This window comes from Gossypium hirsutum, chromosome A10 (genome assembly GCF_007990345.1).
Source record: "Gossypium hirsutum isolate 1008001.06 chromosome A10, Gossypium_hirsutum_v2.1, whole genome shotgun sequence".
Taxonomy (NCBI): domain Eukaryota; kingdom Viridiplantae; phylum Streptophyta; class Magnoliopsida; order Malvales; family Malvaceae; genus Gossypium; species Gossypium hirsutum.
The window spans coordinates 81,769,673-81,787,673 of record NC_053433.1 but is presented as its reverse complement, the minus strand read 5'-3'; the positions used below and the strand labels follow the sequence as shown (position 1 = coordinate 81,787,673).

The 18,001-nt window shown below is 33.4% G+C and overlaps 1 protein-coding gene across 3 annotated transcripts; it reads right to left on the bottom strand.

Moving 5' to 3' along the window:
- Positions 1-1,569: 1,569 nt before the first annotated feature.
- On the bottom strand, positions 1,570-6,688 carry LOC107896784 (protein IQ-DOMAIN 14). Of its 3 annotated transcripts, XM_041078886.1 has the most exons (7): positions 6,432-6,688; positions 6,198-6,227; positions 4,895-5,071; positions 4,018-4,431; positions 3,279-3,518; positions 2,986-3,114; positions 1,570-2,458 (listed from the first exon to the last, which is right to left on the bottom strand). In XM_041078886.1, the coding sequence occupies exons 3-7, from the start codon at positions 4,967-4,969 to the stop codon at positions 1,745-1,747; spliced, it is 1,572 nt and encodes a 523-aa protein (XP_040934820.1). In that variant the 5' UTR covers positions 4,970-5,071; positions 6,198-6,227; positions 6,432-6,688; the 3' UTR covers positions 1,570-1,744. The 3 variants fall into 3 exon arrangements, with proteins under 3 accessions (XP_040934820.1, XP_016677543.1, XP_040934819.1); XM_016822054.2 differs by having other exon boundaries at positions 6,198-6,688; XM_041078885.1 differs by lacking the exons at positions 6,198-6,227; positions 6,432-6,688 and adding an exon at positions 5,411-5,868.
- Positions 6,689-18,001: the final 11,313 nt, after the last annotated feature.

Here is an 18,001-nt window from a genome sequence, read left to right as displayed (position 1 = left end):
TTCATAATTAAACCACTCACGCTTGTTTTCTTTTAGTTATTCACTTAAAATCATTCATCAGTTATTCCTAGAGTTATTCACCATTCTTTGCATACATAAACATAATATTTTCTTTATTTAGAACATGAAAAATAATTATACAAAATTAATTCTTACAATATCTCATCAATTTAAACACTCAAATAAATGTAACATAATAATTAAAACCACTTAGCTTAATTTATTAACTAATTTCTTCACATACCCATTCTTTCTCACACTTCCTTCTTCATCTTCAAGCCTTGACACTTTGATTTCCTAACTTCTCTTAACTTCCTTCACTTCCAACTCCAATTTCTTACTTCCAAAATGATAATCGAACTCTCTAGGATCTCTGCTTCATTTTTCATTTTTGGTGATTAAAAATTTTCATGAATTTTGGATGAAAATAGTAAATTTAATGGAAAATGAGTAAATTATCTAAGGTGCAAAATTTTGTTCTTCTCCCTTTTATGGACGTTGAGAGCTCTTTGAAAGTATGAAGATTTTTTTTCATACTTCCTTTATAATTATCATATATATATTAAAATAATAATTAAATAATAAAATATCACCAACATCATAATAATAATCTAAGGGTTCATATCCCCTTTTTTAATCTTCAAGTAAATCCAATGGCCTTGATTCATCCATACACTCAAGGGTATTGTAGTAAATTTTTCAAAATTATCTTTCTTGCAAAAAGCTTCATTTTGCTCTTGAAACTTTTTTATATTTACAATTTTGTTATTCACACTTTTGGAAAAATGACACTTTAGTCGTTAAATTTTTTTTATTTTCACTTTAAACCCTTAAATTTTGAGTATTTACAATTTAGCCCCATTACTCTTCAATTTTTTGTTTTATAATTTAGTCCTTACTTCAAATCATTATCTCACAACATATTTTTTGCTTTAACTTCAATATCCGATACTCTTTTCTACTAACATTGATAAATCCCATTTTATTTACTCTAAGAAATCTTAACATATATATTCTCGAGTTTACTCTTCTTACTACTAAGGGAACTTTAATTATGTTACATACCCTGCTCCACTATGGATGTATAGTTTTAAAAACCACTATCACCTCCATGGATGTTAGATACATCCATCTCCAGCCCCAACATGCGCTACTTCAATTTAATTTTTGTACTTATCTTTAATCTTTTAAATCTTTTTAAAGTCGAGTAAACATCTAAACATAATTCTTTAAAGAATTATTTAAACATAAAATCTATGAATTTTCTTCTATAATATTTTGTTACATTTTTACCTTATATATACAAAGAAAAAATAGTAATTTTATATAGTAAAATGAACGAGATAAAATAAAAAAAGTGGTTATTATAATTACTCCATAAGCACTATTCAAAATAAGAAATTCACCGTGACCCACTCTATCCACAATTTTTCTTTTTATATCTACTTTATTCGAAGCGAATTAATTTAAGATCTGTCTCGCAGGTTCAAATTTGGTCATCAATAACTATAAATCTCTTACCCAACCTAGAAAAATAAATAAAGAATTAAAAAAAAATACTATAATAGCTTACCAAACCCCAAATCGTGTTACATTGAAACCATCATTTCCTATAGGGTTTTTTTTTAATTTTTTTATTTTTATCTTACAACCAGTAAATTGTGCAACTCAACATAGCACCATACACTCAGATAAACACCAAAATGAAGAAATCAAAGGTTAAAAAATAAGGAACAATAGAAGATCACACAAATCGGTTAAATGGCTTTCTTCCAACCGTAGCAGGCATTGAAACGGTTGAATCCACACTCAAATTACCTATAGATTGAAGCGATTGGTTCTTATCTAAACCCTTTTGAGAGCTTGAATCCTTGCCTGCAAACAAAGACCCTTTGCTCCACTTGAATGATCCTATCCCTTGTGTCAAAGGGAATGAAAGCCGCCTCTTTGATGACTCGCTTCCTGGAGTCCCCATGAACATCTCCTTCAGGTTGCTGTTGGCTCTTGCTTTGGCTTTCGCTGAAACTGTTGGTGTCATGTAATTTGGAACTGAAAATGGTGGGCAGCTAGTAAGGCTGTCATCATCCTTCAAGGGCAAGTCGAATGGCGAATCCGCTCCACTAGCTCTCGGTCTTGAATATTTGGACAATCCTGAACTGCTTCCTTGTAGGATTCTACTAGGTGGAGTTTGCATAGGTCGCGTTGTTGATCTTGTAGATTTCGGTGTCGGAGTGTCCATATTGTCAAACATAAATTGATGTTGCTTGCTGCTCAATGGCGGTTCTGGACTAGGCTTCAATTCGGAATTTGACCTTGGTGGTGTAAGCTGGAAATTCTTAATGCCTTGGCTTTCAGGAGTGTTGCTAGAAGATAGCTGACGTTCTAACCAGTTCCACCACCAAGGAAATCCACGAGTGCGAATGTCTGCGTGAACTGTTTTTGGAGTAGTTTTCCATAGCTGTATGGAGAAAGGTAAATTAATGGTAGTTAGGCTTATGCAACTCCAACTAAATGGAGATGAATGCTAAGGTTTGATTAGATTTGACATTCAACCCTATCAATGTTGGACGTAAAATATTCAGAAGCCAAGTCTCACTTCAGATGATCATTTGAGATCGCTTCATCAGTTTAATTCCCATAGGAAATGATACACCAATACGACAGAAAAACTAGAATGCTTAACCAACAGAGGGGTCCATTGAAGGACAAAGTATTGTTTCAACTAGCAGCTTTCAGCGAAAATTCAGAAGCCAAGTCTCACTTCAGATGATCATTCGAGATCACTTCATCAGTTTAATTCCCATAGGAAATGATACACCAATACGACAGAAAAACTAGAATGCTTAACCAACAGAGGGGTCCATTGAAGGACAAAGTATTGTTTCAACTAGCAGCTTTCAGCGAAAAGATATGCTGAAAATATGAGTTTATACACTAACCATCCAGCATGATCCAACTGAAACTGGATTTGGGTAGTAAAAATACCTGGTGGGAATATGCATAGGCCATGGCTCTTTCTCTTTTGATGACTGCCTCTACCTTCCTCTGCATTCTTGCCTCGATTTCTTCTTTTGGTAGCACACTATCATCCCAGTCTTCATTGCCTGTCTCAGACTGATCCAATGCTCAACTAAGTTACTCATTTTAACAGGAATATAAAGAGTAAATATGTACGAAACAGGCATGAATTATCTTTAAGTTTCACCAAGTTCCCTAAGGTCTTATGAGACCAGAAAGAAGAGTATATGCAACCAGAAATGAAACAAATGAAAACTTACTGCCTGACTGAAGGCCAATTTACCCAAGGTACTCTCCACTTCTTTATCATTCTTAAAATGAACCTCTTGTCGTGCTTGGTTTTCTAACATCTGGATCCTGCGTGACTGAATCTGGGACTGTATTCGCACCAAAAGCTGCATACGTTTCATTGCGGTTGAAGTTTGACGTTTCACGTTTTGACCTCTAACAACTCCTTGAAGCCTCACAAGGCCTTTCCAAGCTCGAAAACTTCTCCTCGCCTGTATTATGAGTTCCAAGATAATCAATCTGGGAATCAAATATTGATGCAAGACAAATCAATGCAAAGGACTCTACCGTGTATCATCATACAACATGATATCACCAACAACTAAGAGCAATGTGATTAACTGTTTTCCCAGGGAAACTTCACCCATTACTGAGCCCATTAGAAAGTTGTTCATAGCAAATGGCTTTTAACCTTTCTACCTATAAAGGTTTTAAGGGGAATTATGTTCATTTATAATATGTGAATATCAGCTGGTGGAAAGTGGAGGGGAAAGTGACGTAATATAGACCAGACTTGCACAAACAATAATATCCTACATCAGTACTTGTCATAAGTCCCTAAAATATGAAATCTTTAACAGATTAATTCTGCTGTACTATTATTCAGTTTATGGCCATATAATTTGTCATTGTTCGTCTTTTCAAAACCAGTTGCCTCCATGAAATTTCCACTTTGAAATCTTTTATTAATAAGAAAAGTGAAAGATTTACCATATAACCTCTATAGGCTGCTTGAATTTTTGTAGCAGAAGCATGATGATTCCTTAAAGTTGGTTCTGGTCGAGGACGGACGACCTTAGGTGGAGCAGCTCTTGGAGAAGCAGCTCGTGGAGGGGAAACGGTTCTTGGAGAAGCAGCCCTCGGGGAAGCAATCCTAGGAGAGGCAATCCTCTGTGAAGGAACTCTAGGAGAAGCATCTTTATGAGGCACAAAAGGTGGTGTCGCTGGCTGCTCTGGAGGTGTTGGAGGCCTGAATACTAGTTTATGCTCTCTTTCAGCCTCCCCAAGAATTTTCTCAATACTGCTGGGCTCTCTAAAGAGGGGAATAAAGGAATTGGTTTCTCCATGCCTTAATTTTCCTAGGCCTTTCTTCTTCTTTTCTTTACCACTTCGTTTATCCGATTCCTGAGGGATTTAACCATAGAAAAACAGAAGGCGTCTTCTCAATAACATTTAGGCAGAAAAAAGTTCATGCTTTACAAGAACTAAATCCAGAGTGCTTCTTACGATGCATGAGATACATTTGATCTATGAAACAAACACATTGACTTCAAGAGCTGACTATGCAACAAAAATGTCTTCAATCAGAAATTTCACTCTCCAAAGGCAACTAATTCTACCCATTTCTATTTTGACATCTTTCCAATGCCGGGTTCTTTTGTTTACCTAATCAGCAATCACAACTATCTGCTGGATGTTTGAACCTTATACACAAAATGTAAGTTTTTCTCTAACAAAAATATAAGATAGATAATGAAATTAAACAATAAAAAACATCTACAATTAGTACGTTCTTTTCATATAGTTAATCAAAACCATAGACAAAGTAGCGAAGTCCATATGCACCTAGTTAAAAATATGAACTTACATTACTTAGCTTTTCCTTGGAGTGTGGTATGAAAACCCTTTTAATTGCAGAAAACCAACTTCCTTTCTTTCCCATACTGCCAGCATTACTTTGTTGGTCTAAGCATGTGAAGAAACAGAATAACCAAAAAAAGCCAGCAAAAATCCACTCGTGCAAGGGCCAAAACGACGGTCCTATCTGGAGTCGTAAAGAGATGCATAAGATCTAATGTAATTACAGTGCTATACAGCATAGTGTCTATCATGAAAGATAAGGATGAAAAACAATGCATTAATCAAAACATTTACTGTTTCATGCAGATTCTAAAATTCAAGTTTTCAACCATGAAATCTGATTAAACTGCTTGATAAGCGTTATGACTTGGAAACTTTTCAGGCTTTTCATGATGCAAAAGTTCTTAAATAAAGAACAAATGTTACGACATGGAAACTTTTGTAAACACAATAGTATTAGATTGATTATTCATAAGGATAAGGTCCCAAAACTACTCATTAAAAGAGAATTAAAACTACTCACAAAGGAGGCTATAGGCCTGAAACTAAGGTCTTCCACCACCATGAATGAATCAAACAAAAAGCAAAATGAAAAGAACAGATGACACGAGAAGAAACAGGGGAATTTTGGTATGGTGATTCAGCATTCGGTGTAAGTTGAACCAAAAACAGCTTCCAGATTCTCACAGATATAACTAAATTGGGTTTAACCCACAAGTTTGTTTCTTATGGTTCCAAGTTAAGCTCAAAACATTTCAGTCCAAGTATAGAAACCCTTGCAGACATATACAAGCAGGCATAAAAGTCCATTTGTTTTGTTAATCACCATGAAAGATAGTTTTGTCACTTTTTATATAATTAAAATAATAGTACAGAAATCCTTGACAATCAGCATAAACTTCCTCTCCGCAGAAATTTTTCCTTCTGGGAAGCTTGAGTGCTCCTAGTAGAAACCCCCCAAAGAAAGTTCACCATAAATACTCAAAATGCTAGAGATTTTTTATTTTCAGAAACTCCTGGTTTTGAGAACATATAATACTTGCCATGGAAGGGGGGGGGGATCTGTGTTTTTTAAAGCTTAAAAGACAACTATTAATTCTCCAACAAAACTTCTGACACTCGTACAGAAAAGATCCAAAGACAGGAAAATTTTAATACTAAAAGTTTACTACCTTAAAGAAAAGCTCACTTTTTGAAAATTATAGTTTTCTACTCCTTCCCCAAGAACATAATTGACAAAAACCCAAAATTTTATATAAACAAAAATGCTAAAAAAAAATAAAATAAAACAAAACATACGTGTAATGTACCTTTAAGAGAGAGCTTCAAACTTCCAAATTCTGCAAGAACCCTTCAAAAAGCTAAGTTATGAGAAGCTAGAAAAAGAAGAACAGCAGCAAACAGCCATATCTAGCCTCCTCCATCTATCCCATACAACATTGTTGTTTCAAATAATCTTTTTCTTGGTCCTAGCCTTTTTATCTAACACATGGGGGAGAGTTTCTATTTTGTTTCTTTCTACTTACTATTGTAATGTTTCTTACCTTTCGAAACACAAATTCTTTAACCTTTTTTGTTTCCCTTGGGTGGGTATGAAATTGTCCAACTTTTTCATTTTTTTTTCTTTTGCCACCTTTTTTTAACTTTTGGTGGATGTGTACATGTTTTTAAAAGAAAGAAATCATCAAAGGGGTTGCTGCAGTTGATGATGATGATCACATTCATATCAGAAAACGAGTATAAGAAAGGGAAGGGTTGAGAGAAAAAGGGTTGCCCACTTTTTCACTCAATGTGCCAAACTTCAACAACCTTTACTTGAATAGGAAGACTATTTGGACAGCAACCATGCCCACTCACTGATTTAAACGGTTAGGTTTGGTACTCTTTCAATTCTTTTTTTTTCTTAACCATTAATGTTGTAAATATAAATTTTATATTAAAATGTATTTCACATACCAGACATGCTTCGAGTGTGAACTATCTGTCTGGTCTGATAGGTTTGACCTTCAAGGAGAAACACGAATATTTTTTGAGTTTCTGTCTGAGATTCGCAACCATGGATACCTCCGCTTGACCGAGTCTCAAGCCTTGGAGAAAATGGTCAAATGATAAATGCCATTTTATCTTACCAATATTCTTTTAAGTCCCTTTTTTACTCATACCTACCTCATTTATTGACCTGGTTTCTATTTTATCACTACTTTGATTTTCTTTTAAGCTCAAACAGACAGTAATAAAGAATGTTTTCTTCTGATTAATGAATCTTATTTTTGGATATTATTTAGTTTTCTAGATTTTATGAAAAACCAAATTTATTTTGGTAATAATAATGATCCAGCACTACTGTAAAGGAAACTTGGCAGTCCACAACTATCTCAAGTTACCTTAGTCTTAGGTAAAGTGATATTAATAATATTATCAATGGCATTGGGAACGTGCATTAGAGGAGGAGCGTGTTCAACACTTGCTATTTATTGCAGTGGAGCTACAAATAGTAAACCTACTCGAGCATTAACTTTTGTCTTGTAATAAAATGAATAAAACTGATAATGTGGGGGTGATCCTCATACAAGAGGATGTGGGACCACAGACACCCAAGTTTGGAATCAGGAAAAAGTTTTAAAGAGTTTGAAATTAAATTATAATATTTTAAAATTTATATTTTTATAATTTTTAAAGGATTAAAGTAAAAAGAATTTATTTTTAGAGTTAATTTAAATGAAAAATTTTGTGTTTGGGACATGTGATCTCAGCCATTGGATCAGCATAAGGATGTGATTGATCTCTGCAAAGTTTGTTGCAGTAAAAGAAAAAAAAATAATGCATCATTCTTTTCTGGCTCTAAGTCAGCGCGTGCGTGTTGAGTTGCAAAACAACTTCTGGGGTTAAGTAGTAGAAAGGGTATGTAAAACTTATATAAATGAATTTTTTTTTAAAAAAAATTCTCAAATAATTCATTAATAGTAAGCAGGTTGGAATTTAAATTTTTAGATTGTTGGAATTAATATATAATATAAATGGAAATTTCACTTCATATTTAATAAATATAAAGTAAGATGTTGTAATTCATTTTAAAATTGAAGCTTCTTTTGCAAATAATATGAGGGTAAATTTTGGTGGTATTTTGATATCAGAGGTTGAAATCCATATAATAAGAGAAAATGAAAATACAATTATTTGTCCTCGATTTATAAAATTAGAGAAGGGAAAGTGGTTGTTGCAGGAAAGCATTGTGGTGCATAGCTCACAAAGATTGGTAAGTGTGATATAGATGAAATAACTACTATCCTTTATTTATAAGTTCAGCATATGGTTTTTTGTTTACACTTTAGAGTGCCGTCTAAGCAACTTGATTGTACGGATTTTGTTACTTGTTTGATTTACCACTCCAAATTTTCTTTTTAATAACAACGTGTTGAATACGTTATTTATTTATGGGATAAATTATTTTTTTAAATTTTCGTAACGGGGTTTAAAATTTATTTATTCAAGTTAAGTTTTGAACTTGATTTTTTTTTTACATTGGACCTCAACTTTTTTTTTCAAGTTTGATCTTAAACTTTATATTTGTTCTCACATTGGCATTTAAAACTTTATTTTTTATCTAAGTTAGTCTTTAATAGTTCTTTGAAAATTCTAAAGTTCAGGTTTTAATGTGGAAACAATTGTCAAGTTCAGATCCTAATATGAGAATAATTGACAAGTTTAAGAACTAACTTAGACAAAAAAACAATTCAAACCCCAATATGAAAATAGTTGCGTAGTTCATATCCTAATGTTTGAACAATTATCAAATTCAAGACTTAACTTTGACACAAACAAAAAAGTTGAAATTCCAATTAAGAATAACTACCAAATTTTGGCCCAAATAATGATTTAACCCTTTATTTATTTTTCTTTTAGGACTATATTATCCTTTAAAATCTTACCTTTATTCTTTATTTACTCTACATTCTCGTTTTTTTTTGGAGTACTTTTTTTTTAGTGAATCGTCCTCTTCTTTGTCTGGTAATTCTATTTTTTTAACATCAACATTCAAATTGAAACACTCATATAATTTATTCCAAGCATTTTATAGGTCTATTCAAAATCATTTAAAATTTAATGTGATTTAAAATACAATGAAGTGTTTAATAGTAACGATAAATAGAGTTGACAAAATAGACTCGAGCTAGAAAATTTGCTTGTGTCAATCCGAGCTCGTAAAGATCTAAATTTGAGAAAATTTAACCCATAATTATCCAAGCTCAAGAAATCCAAACCCCAAAATATTTGTGTCCGATAAAAATTTGAGCCCAATAAAGCTCAAGCTTAAAGAATCTGAGCCTGAAAAAGCCTAAGCCTAAGGTCAACCCGAGCTTGAGCTCAAACTTGAAACCGATTCGAGCTAAAGCCCGAGATAGATCTAATCTAAAATCTGAAAAGGTCCAAATTTATAACGAAACAATCATCAATAATTAGGTTAAAATATACCATAAATCCTTGTATTCTTCACAAATTTAAAGTTTAGTTCTTATACTTTTATTTTCAAAAATTTAGTCTCTTTACTTTTTCAAATTTTAAAAATCAAATCATATTGTTAATACTATTATTTTTTTGTTAAATTTATTAATGTAACATTAATAAATAGGTTAAAAAATGTCACATCAGCATACTTGTCCAAGTGGCATGCCATGTGTTAACTTCTCATTGATTTTGCCAATCACGTGAGCATCTGTTAATAATCAAACCAGTCAATAATGGTTTTCATTATCAACAAAGCCTAGTTGAATTGAGGGCACAATTGAGTACATTCTTTTAAGGGTTTAATTGATTTTTTTTTACTAAAGATATTTTTTACCCTTAAGCCTAAATATAATAAATATTTTTCATTATTCAAATTTTAATAATAAAATAAATATTATTCAAATACCAATTTAGTAATATAATAAATAATAAAAATTATTCTTACCAATTTAAAATTTTTTTCAAACTTGTACCTTATATATATTAGATAATAATTCAAATAAATAAAATTTATATATATATATAACTATTAATATTACATACAAATAAACAAAAAAATCATAAAATTTCATATGCATATTATAGAAGAATATTAACTAGGTTTATAAAATTCTTATATATTATATAATCATAAACATAGCTTATAATAAACATTTTTTAGTTATATTATATACAATATTTCTATTTAAAAAAAACATCTATATAAAATTTATGTTTTATATGAAGCAAATTTGTTTTGTAACACCCTACACCCGACCCGACCGTTAGATTCGGTACTAAATGTCACAATTTAATTGTTACAAAACAACATATTTCCAATTTATTTAATTCTACACTAGACTCAATGCTACGTCCACATACAAATTTGACTCAATCAAGTAACTAATCAAAGCATTTTCATAAATTAACATTGTATGAAATCTGTTATTATATGATTAACTAAGTAGAAAAATGTTCTTTACAACATACGCATCTACTGAATATACCTATATATGTAATTTTAACCTGTTGTCTTTTGCTTATTAACATATTCAATCCCACAGGCGTAGCCTCTAAAGGGGCCCCTCTATATGCATGATACCGTTTCAAAGAAATGCACATAGATTTCACGAGGTCTAGCTTGGTCCCTTATCATAGTTTCTATAACAGCCTTCGATCTTGCAATCAAGGCAAACCACTCATAAGTTCGAATGAACTTAGTGAGATTCCATATATAAATTATTAAATAATAGCGTATTGATGTTATGAGCAACAAGGATTAATGCATGTAAATAACTCCTTGAGTTTCATATAAGCTCTCGCAATTTGGTTGGCGTGGTCGACACCTATACGTAAATTGTTGATGGGTACATCTGTGGAAAAATTTCTCTAAGTTGTATGTACCTCGACGAATCTTATAAGAGACTTAAACTTCATCTCAGATATATAGCCTTTCTTTCCTGATAAACTTGTTAGATATCTCATCTCGTATCATTGGTTAACTCTGGCGGACTAGTACACATTTTATTGTAATGACGGATTCTTACCCCGATTCCTTCATTCTGTGTCAAATCTAAAATCTACTTACTGTGTTATCCAGTCATCCACTTCGTTGTAATTTAACTTGTGCATATATCATTTTTAGAGGGAACCCATTTACTTCCATCCTTGTATATAGCCTTCGAATATAAGATTCGGTGGATATTTAAGCACTACTTTTTCCTTGCGAAATTGTACCTGTAAGATAGTCTCATTGGACTTTCCCTCTTCGAGATAGTATAAATAGATATTTCTTTAATCAAATAGTCCTAATGGACTTTCAAGCCACCAATAGTCCCCAACGGACTATCTTCTTGCTAGATTATGTAAGGCGAACTTCCTATTTATAAGATAGTCTTTAGTGGGCTTCTCAACACTAGATAATCCTAACGGACATCCATTTTCATCCGTTGGTCGTTGTGAACATTTTCGTCTTCAAGATAGTCCTTGGTGGACATTCCACATAAGATAGTTCTTGGAGGACTTCCCGCATAAGATAGTCTTTGGTGGACATCTCTTTCTCTGGTGACCTCCTTGCCAAGAAACACTTAGAAATAGGATTTAGAGAATTGTCTCACTTTCTCATAACCAATGTTAGCTTGTTTGTTACCTCTGGTAGACTCTTCATAACAAATATATATTTGCAAATATTCTGAAGGATAACCCCCTTTTTCCACATATATCCACGTTCAAGACGTTCTCTTATATTCCTCTTGCCTTTGCATCTTGGCTAGACCCTTTATCAATACACTTGCCAAGGTTCCCATATGCGCCATAACTATTATGACAGACTTTTCACTATGCGAGCCATAAAGCAATTTCCACTTATATGCCCTAACAGACTTCCCTGTTTACTGTCCTGACAAACTTCATTTTTTCATAAGGCAAACCTGCCTTTTATTGCATCATGTCAGGGCTAGTTGTGGACTTTCAACCCCAAAGAGTTAGTAAACCATTTTTATGGTGTCGTTCCGTAAAGCTAGTAGACCATCTTCGTGATGCCACTTCATAGAGCTAGTAAACCATTACCATGATGCCGATCTATAGAGCCAGTAGACTATTGCCATGATGCCACTCCGTAATGCCAATAGACCATTTATCCAACCAAACCTCCTTAAATCCCCTTTCAATCCATTCATTCCTCCATTACACCAATTTTCCTATTTTCAACTAAACCATCAAATAATTCCCTCCGTACTCTACATTTTAGAAATCATACTATATCATAGAGTACGCCACATACCAATTTTATTATGCAATTCAAGAACATACTAGCAAACATTTATGTAATTGCACAACTTTATGCATGTACAACTTTCTCATTTACCGAAATCATATACAACCATATAACCCAAACTGAACTCAGATCAGAACATACAAGCAACACAACAACCAGAACAACACCTTAAATAGTGGAGTTTAGAAACTCACTTGCTATCCTTCGTCCCTGCCAGCTTAGCTTTTCCGAATGCCAGAGTCTCCTTCATCTTGGAAGTTAAACACTACAACCCAAATACCAATAAAACTAAAGGTATTGAAACTTTAAAACCTAGAATCCAGTATCATGTAAAAGCTTTTCAAAGATTCCAAAAATCCTTACTTCTCTTTTTTCTCAAATTCACGAATACAAAAAGATTAAAAAGCTTACTAGTTCACTGGATTTTCTACTCTCCGAACTCAAACCTCATGATCATTGTTGATCAATCATCCACTTTAGATGAGACTACTCAACTAAATCAGTATTAGACTATTAAAAATCTGATTCTACGACAGAGACAGAAGGTGTATCCCATGCAAAGCTTTCCTCAACTTTCTTTTTTTTGGAGCAATTAAAGAAGATGATGCAGAAGAGAAGAAAATAAAACAAAAATGCAAATAATTCTGCCTATAGAATAAGCCTCCTTATACATATATATGACATTTCACGCATGATCACCAAAGTCCTAAATAAGCCATTCATCTCTAATTATTCTGTTTCCCACTAAGGAACCAGCCAGTTCCAACTTAACTAAACCAGGATTGAGACTCAAATATTTACCATTCAGCCACTAAAATTTCTATATTTTCAGTAGAGTCTGTCAGACCTACTATCTCTTTCAATTTACTCCCAAACTTTTCTTAATTTTCGGTCCTTGATGAAAATCGGGTGTGACAATTTTGTGTTATCATCATATCAAAGTAAAATTAATTATTATGTTCGAAATATAAGGGGATAATGACATATTTGTCCATTATATTTTAGTAAAATTTTTAATGTGACATCTAAAGTTTTAAACATTCAATGTGTCCCATATACTTTGCTTCCATCTAGAGTTGGCCCAAAAGTCCGTTCAAAAAATGAGAGGGTTTGGGCAAAAATATAAGCCCAAAAAATGAGCTTTGGCTATTTAGAAAATGGGTCAGGCCTCGGGTAAAGGTTTTTTGGCCTGGTCCCGGCTCAAATTTGCAAAAAAAAAATCCTGTTGTTTTGTTGTTGTTTTTCCACTTTTTGCCATTGTTTTGCTACTATTTCACTATTATATTGCTACTATTTTGTTGTTAATGTTTGGATATTGTATAACATTTATTTTATTGTTAATTTTGCAACTATTTTAGAGACATTTGCTTGTGAAGTTGCACTTATCTTAGTTATTTAAGTATAAAGACTTTTTTTTAAAATTTATTTTCAAATTGTTGAGGAAATTTATTTTAATATTTTTAGTGTATTATATTTTTAATAAAAATATATAAAAAATAAAAAAAATTAATATGGGTAGGCCGAGCCTAGGTTTTAGCATTTTTATTTGGCCAAATTTGGGTAAAAATTTAAACTCATTTTTTGGGTCGGACCAAGCCCAAGCCTATCAATCAGACTAAAATTTTGTTAGAACTCAATCCAAACCCGATCCAGTCTGACCATGGACAACTCTACTTCTATCTTCCAAAAAGATACTTGACTCTAATTGTGTTAAAATATGACGTGGCAGTACACTTGAACTGCTATACTACCACATAACACTTTTCTTCTCATCTTTTCTAACAAAGGTCCTAGGCATTGTTGTTATTCTCCTCTACAGCACAAATTAGATGACATCCATACTCAAAAGCATTTTTCTTCTCATTTTCTCTTTTCTTTTTTTCTGCTGATCATCTTTTAGTCTTATTTTGCTTTCCCCCTGTTTTTTAAGTAGCCAAACAGACAACTCCCATGTCCAAAACCATCATCATCGATGAAAACCATCATCATTGATTATATTTTTCCATGGTAGTCACTTAGGTCTATTACTTATTTTTCTCTATTCAAATTTTAAATCAGCAGCCCATACCCAGAACCAACATCGAGCCACCATGTTAACCACTATTTTTGGTGTTCGATGGTCTCGTTATGAGTTAAGTGAAAGTATGCTAAGGTTTGATTTGAATTTACGAGGATGGGGCTTGAATCTCGATTGAACTGAGGGCTTGTGGTGATGATGTTCTTTGGGTGTTGTTGATGGTAAGTGATGGTTCTTAGATGTCAATTTTCATTGTTTTCATGGTAGTCTAAGGTAGAACAAAGAGTATTATAATATGATTTTAATGGATTTAAGAAGTTTTCTGGATGATGGAAAAGAAAGATATGTTTATTTGAAGAACATTACTGCAGTTGAATGGCAAATAGATTAGATTTTAGGAAAAAAACCTACTGATTTTGGGACTTTGGAGTGTGTAGATCCAAACAAGCTACTGATTATGTTTGTAATGCTTGTTCTTTGTGATTAAATTTTTAGGTTAGTGATTAAATCAATGGAGATATGATTAAAAAAAATGTTGGAAATGTTACATGGTTCATAATAATCAATTTTATAGGGTTTCAATTTTGCATTCTGTTTTGTATTCTTTCAATCTTGTATTTTTGTTCTTGTTTTGTTATTCTTTCAATTTTGCATTCTAGTTTGTAAAGAAAAAAAAACTAATTGACTAGAAAAGACCCATTTCCCAAAAAAACTACAAAAATGGGTCGATTTTTTCAAAAATAATGGGAATAGTCCGTTTTTACAAAAATGCTCTGAGCTGATGTCGTTTTCAGGGGAAACGTAGAAAAGTGCGTCTAGCTCAGCGCTTTTTTCCCTGATGTCAGGTAGAACACTCTGATGTCGAAGCGCTTTTCTAGAAAGCGTCCATATGGGCACGCTTTTGCCCATTTTCCAACAGTCAACTCAAACAACTATTTGAACTAGCCGTTGGACCCCCAATAGTCCAAAAAAAATATATAAACCCCTTCCAACACATTTGTCACACACAATTCTCACAAATTCTCCTCTGATTTCTCAAATTTCTCACAATTCTCAAAAAGCTCTCAAATTAGTATCCTAAATTCTATTTTTATCTAAGTTAATATTATTATTTTTATTAGTAATTCCAAGAAATAGTATTTTTTATTAAAAAATTATTCGTGTTCATTTTAGCAATGGTCGGGTCTCTAATCCATCTTGATGACAAGCACATCTCCGGCAATCAATTGCAAATGGTAAGAATAAATTTTTAATTTTTTAATTTTTCATTTCATAGTTATAATTAAAGTTAATATTTTTTAGAACTTTTTATGTAAATATGTGGAAGATCGAATTCTGCAATGCCATATTCGTAATCTACCCGATCCTTCATCACCGTTAACCGAAACATACTTGAGGGAAGTTGGTTTTTTCCGCGTGGCCTACTTAGGCGGAGGGGTGTAAGTTGGACTCAAAACTCATAAGTGCGTTGGTGGAGAGGTGGAGACTAAAGATGCACACATTACATCTTCCATACGATGAGTGTACATTGCTCTAGAGGACGTGCAATTACAATTGGGGTTACCCGTGGATGGATTGGTAGTTATCGGGTCTGTTTAGTCAGTTAATCGGGGGATCGTCTATTACGAACTTTTGGGTATGGTACCAGAGATGATTACTCGAGGTCGAATCGAAATGGCCTGATTAGGAAATAATTTCGTGGAACTAGCAGAGGATTCTACTGAAAAGAAAAGATTAAGATACACTCGGGCGTATATCCTTCAGATTATCGAGGGTATTTTGATACCTGATAAGTCATGAAACCTTGTATATATAAGGTGACTGCTGAAACTTATCGATTTTAAACAGGCTAGCGAACTTAGTTGGGGTCTGCAGTGTTGCCGCCATTGTACTAGGAGATGTGTTGTAACACCCCTAACCCATATCCGTCGCCGGAATAGGGTAACGAGGTATTATCAATCAATCACAATATAAATTATACACGAATTCATTATCATATAATTATCAATCTAATATGTTCACGTTGTCCCTTATAAGGCTCTACGTGAGCTTATGACATGCTTAGAAGAGGTTCAGGACTAAACCGATAACATTTGCAAACCTTGGGAAACATGAAAAATTTTCTTGCATTTAAGGGTCACATGCCCGTATGAACAGGCCGTGTGCCTCCCACAGTTACTAGACACGCCCGTGTTACAGGCCGTGTGAAAATAGGGCATACATAATAACTTCACCACACGGCCGGAGACACATCCGTGTGCCTTGGCCTTGGGAAAATTGGAGGGGTTACTGACTTGGCCACACGGCCGGCCACACGTCCATGTGCCAGCCATTGTGCCATACACACAGACAATAGACACGCACGTGTGTCTAAGTCGTGTCAAACCTGTAGGGTATACTGAATTAATTCGAAAGGGTACCCCAGAGGACACACGGCCGTGTAGCATGACCGTGTGTCGCACACGGCTGAGACGCACGCCCGTCTCTCTGCCCGTGTGGGGAAAAATAGGCTATGTACAAAGCCAATTTGCCACTCTTCTCTCATGCACACAAATCAACCAAAATGGTATCATTTCAATGCATACATAAGCATCCAAAACATGCTATTCCAAACACATTTTATACCATTTAGAAACCATCCTCTTAGCTACTCAAGTCCACAATCCAAAACATACCATATGAATATGCCAAAACCATCAAACTTGCATAACTTCTAAATGCATTTTTTAACCTTTCTATTAACCCAATCATGCTTCTCAAACATACCAATTCATCATCTATAAATCATACTAAAATATACCATTCCTCAAGCATTAATACCTCAACTAATAACTAACCAAATAAGAAACTACTTGGTCATATCAACAACCATGGCAAACATGCCAAAACATAAGGTCGTATTACAACCATCAACCAAAATCATTAATAAGCCATTTCAAATGACCATATACATTTCTAACAACCATATCAAAAAGACCATAGCCTATACATGAAATATAACCAAGCCACAAAGCGTAGAAATACAAAAAATCAATAATCGGATAGTGTGATGCGATCTCTGTTGACTTCCAACCTGAGCAAACGTCCAAAACACTAAACATAGAAAAATAACACAAAGTAAGCTTCACAACTTAGTAAGTTTATATATGAACCTAAAATGATCACAACACTCATATAGCAATTCGAAATAGATAAATCATTAACATCTAAAGCATCAATTCATGAGCTAACATCAAATTATTCATGTCCTCATTCGCAAGTTCTCAACTTCATATAACTCGATACTTGGGTAATTTTTCGTACATACCTGTACTGATACCTTTCTATTTATCACACATACTCTTATCAAACCTCTCTGGTTTATAAGTGCTTATGATACAAATTCGTCGATTTTCTGATGCCATAGTCCAACTATGGTTTTACACATACATTGCCAAGGTCCTGCCGTGGTCTTTCTTTCATGTGCCATAACCCGGTTATGGTCTTATTAGTCAATTGCCATATGTATATTTAGTTAAAGCAACTATAGTTCATATCTTATGTATATTTAGTTAAAGCAACTATAGTTCATATCTCACATAACATTCAATACATACTTCATTATAATCAAATTAACACATTTTGACATGAAACATATTTATACATAATTTTTTTCTTATTTAATAAACAAAATACAATATGAACTCACCAATTTACTTTCATTCGATTCTCACATGGTTCTATACGTACCTATATTACTTATTCCGACCGTAATTTAATTCTCGTCTTGACTATGCCCGCTGAACCATTCAATATTTCACACACTAAGTGCCATTTTCAATATCTCGCACACTAAA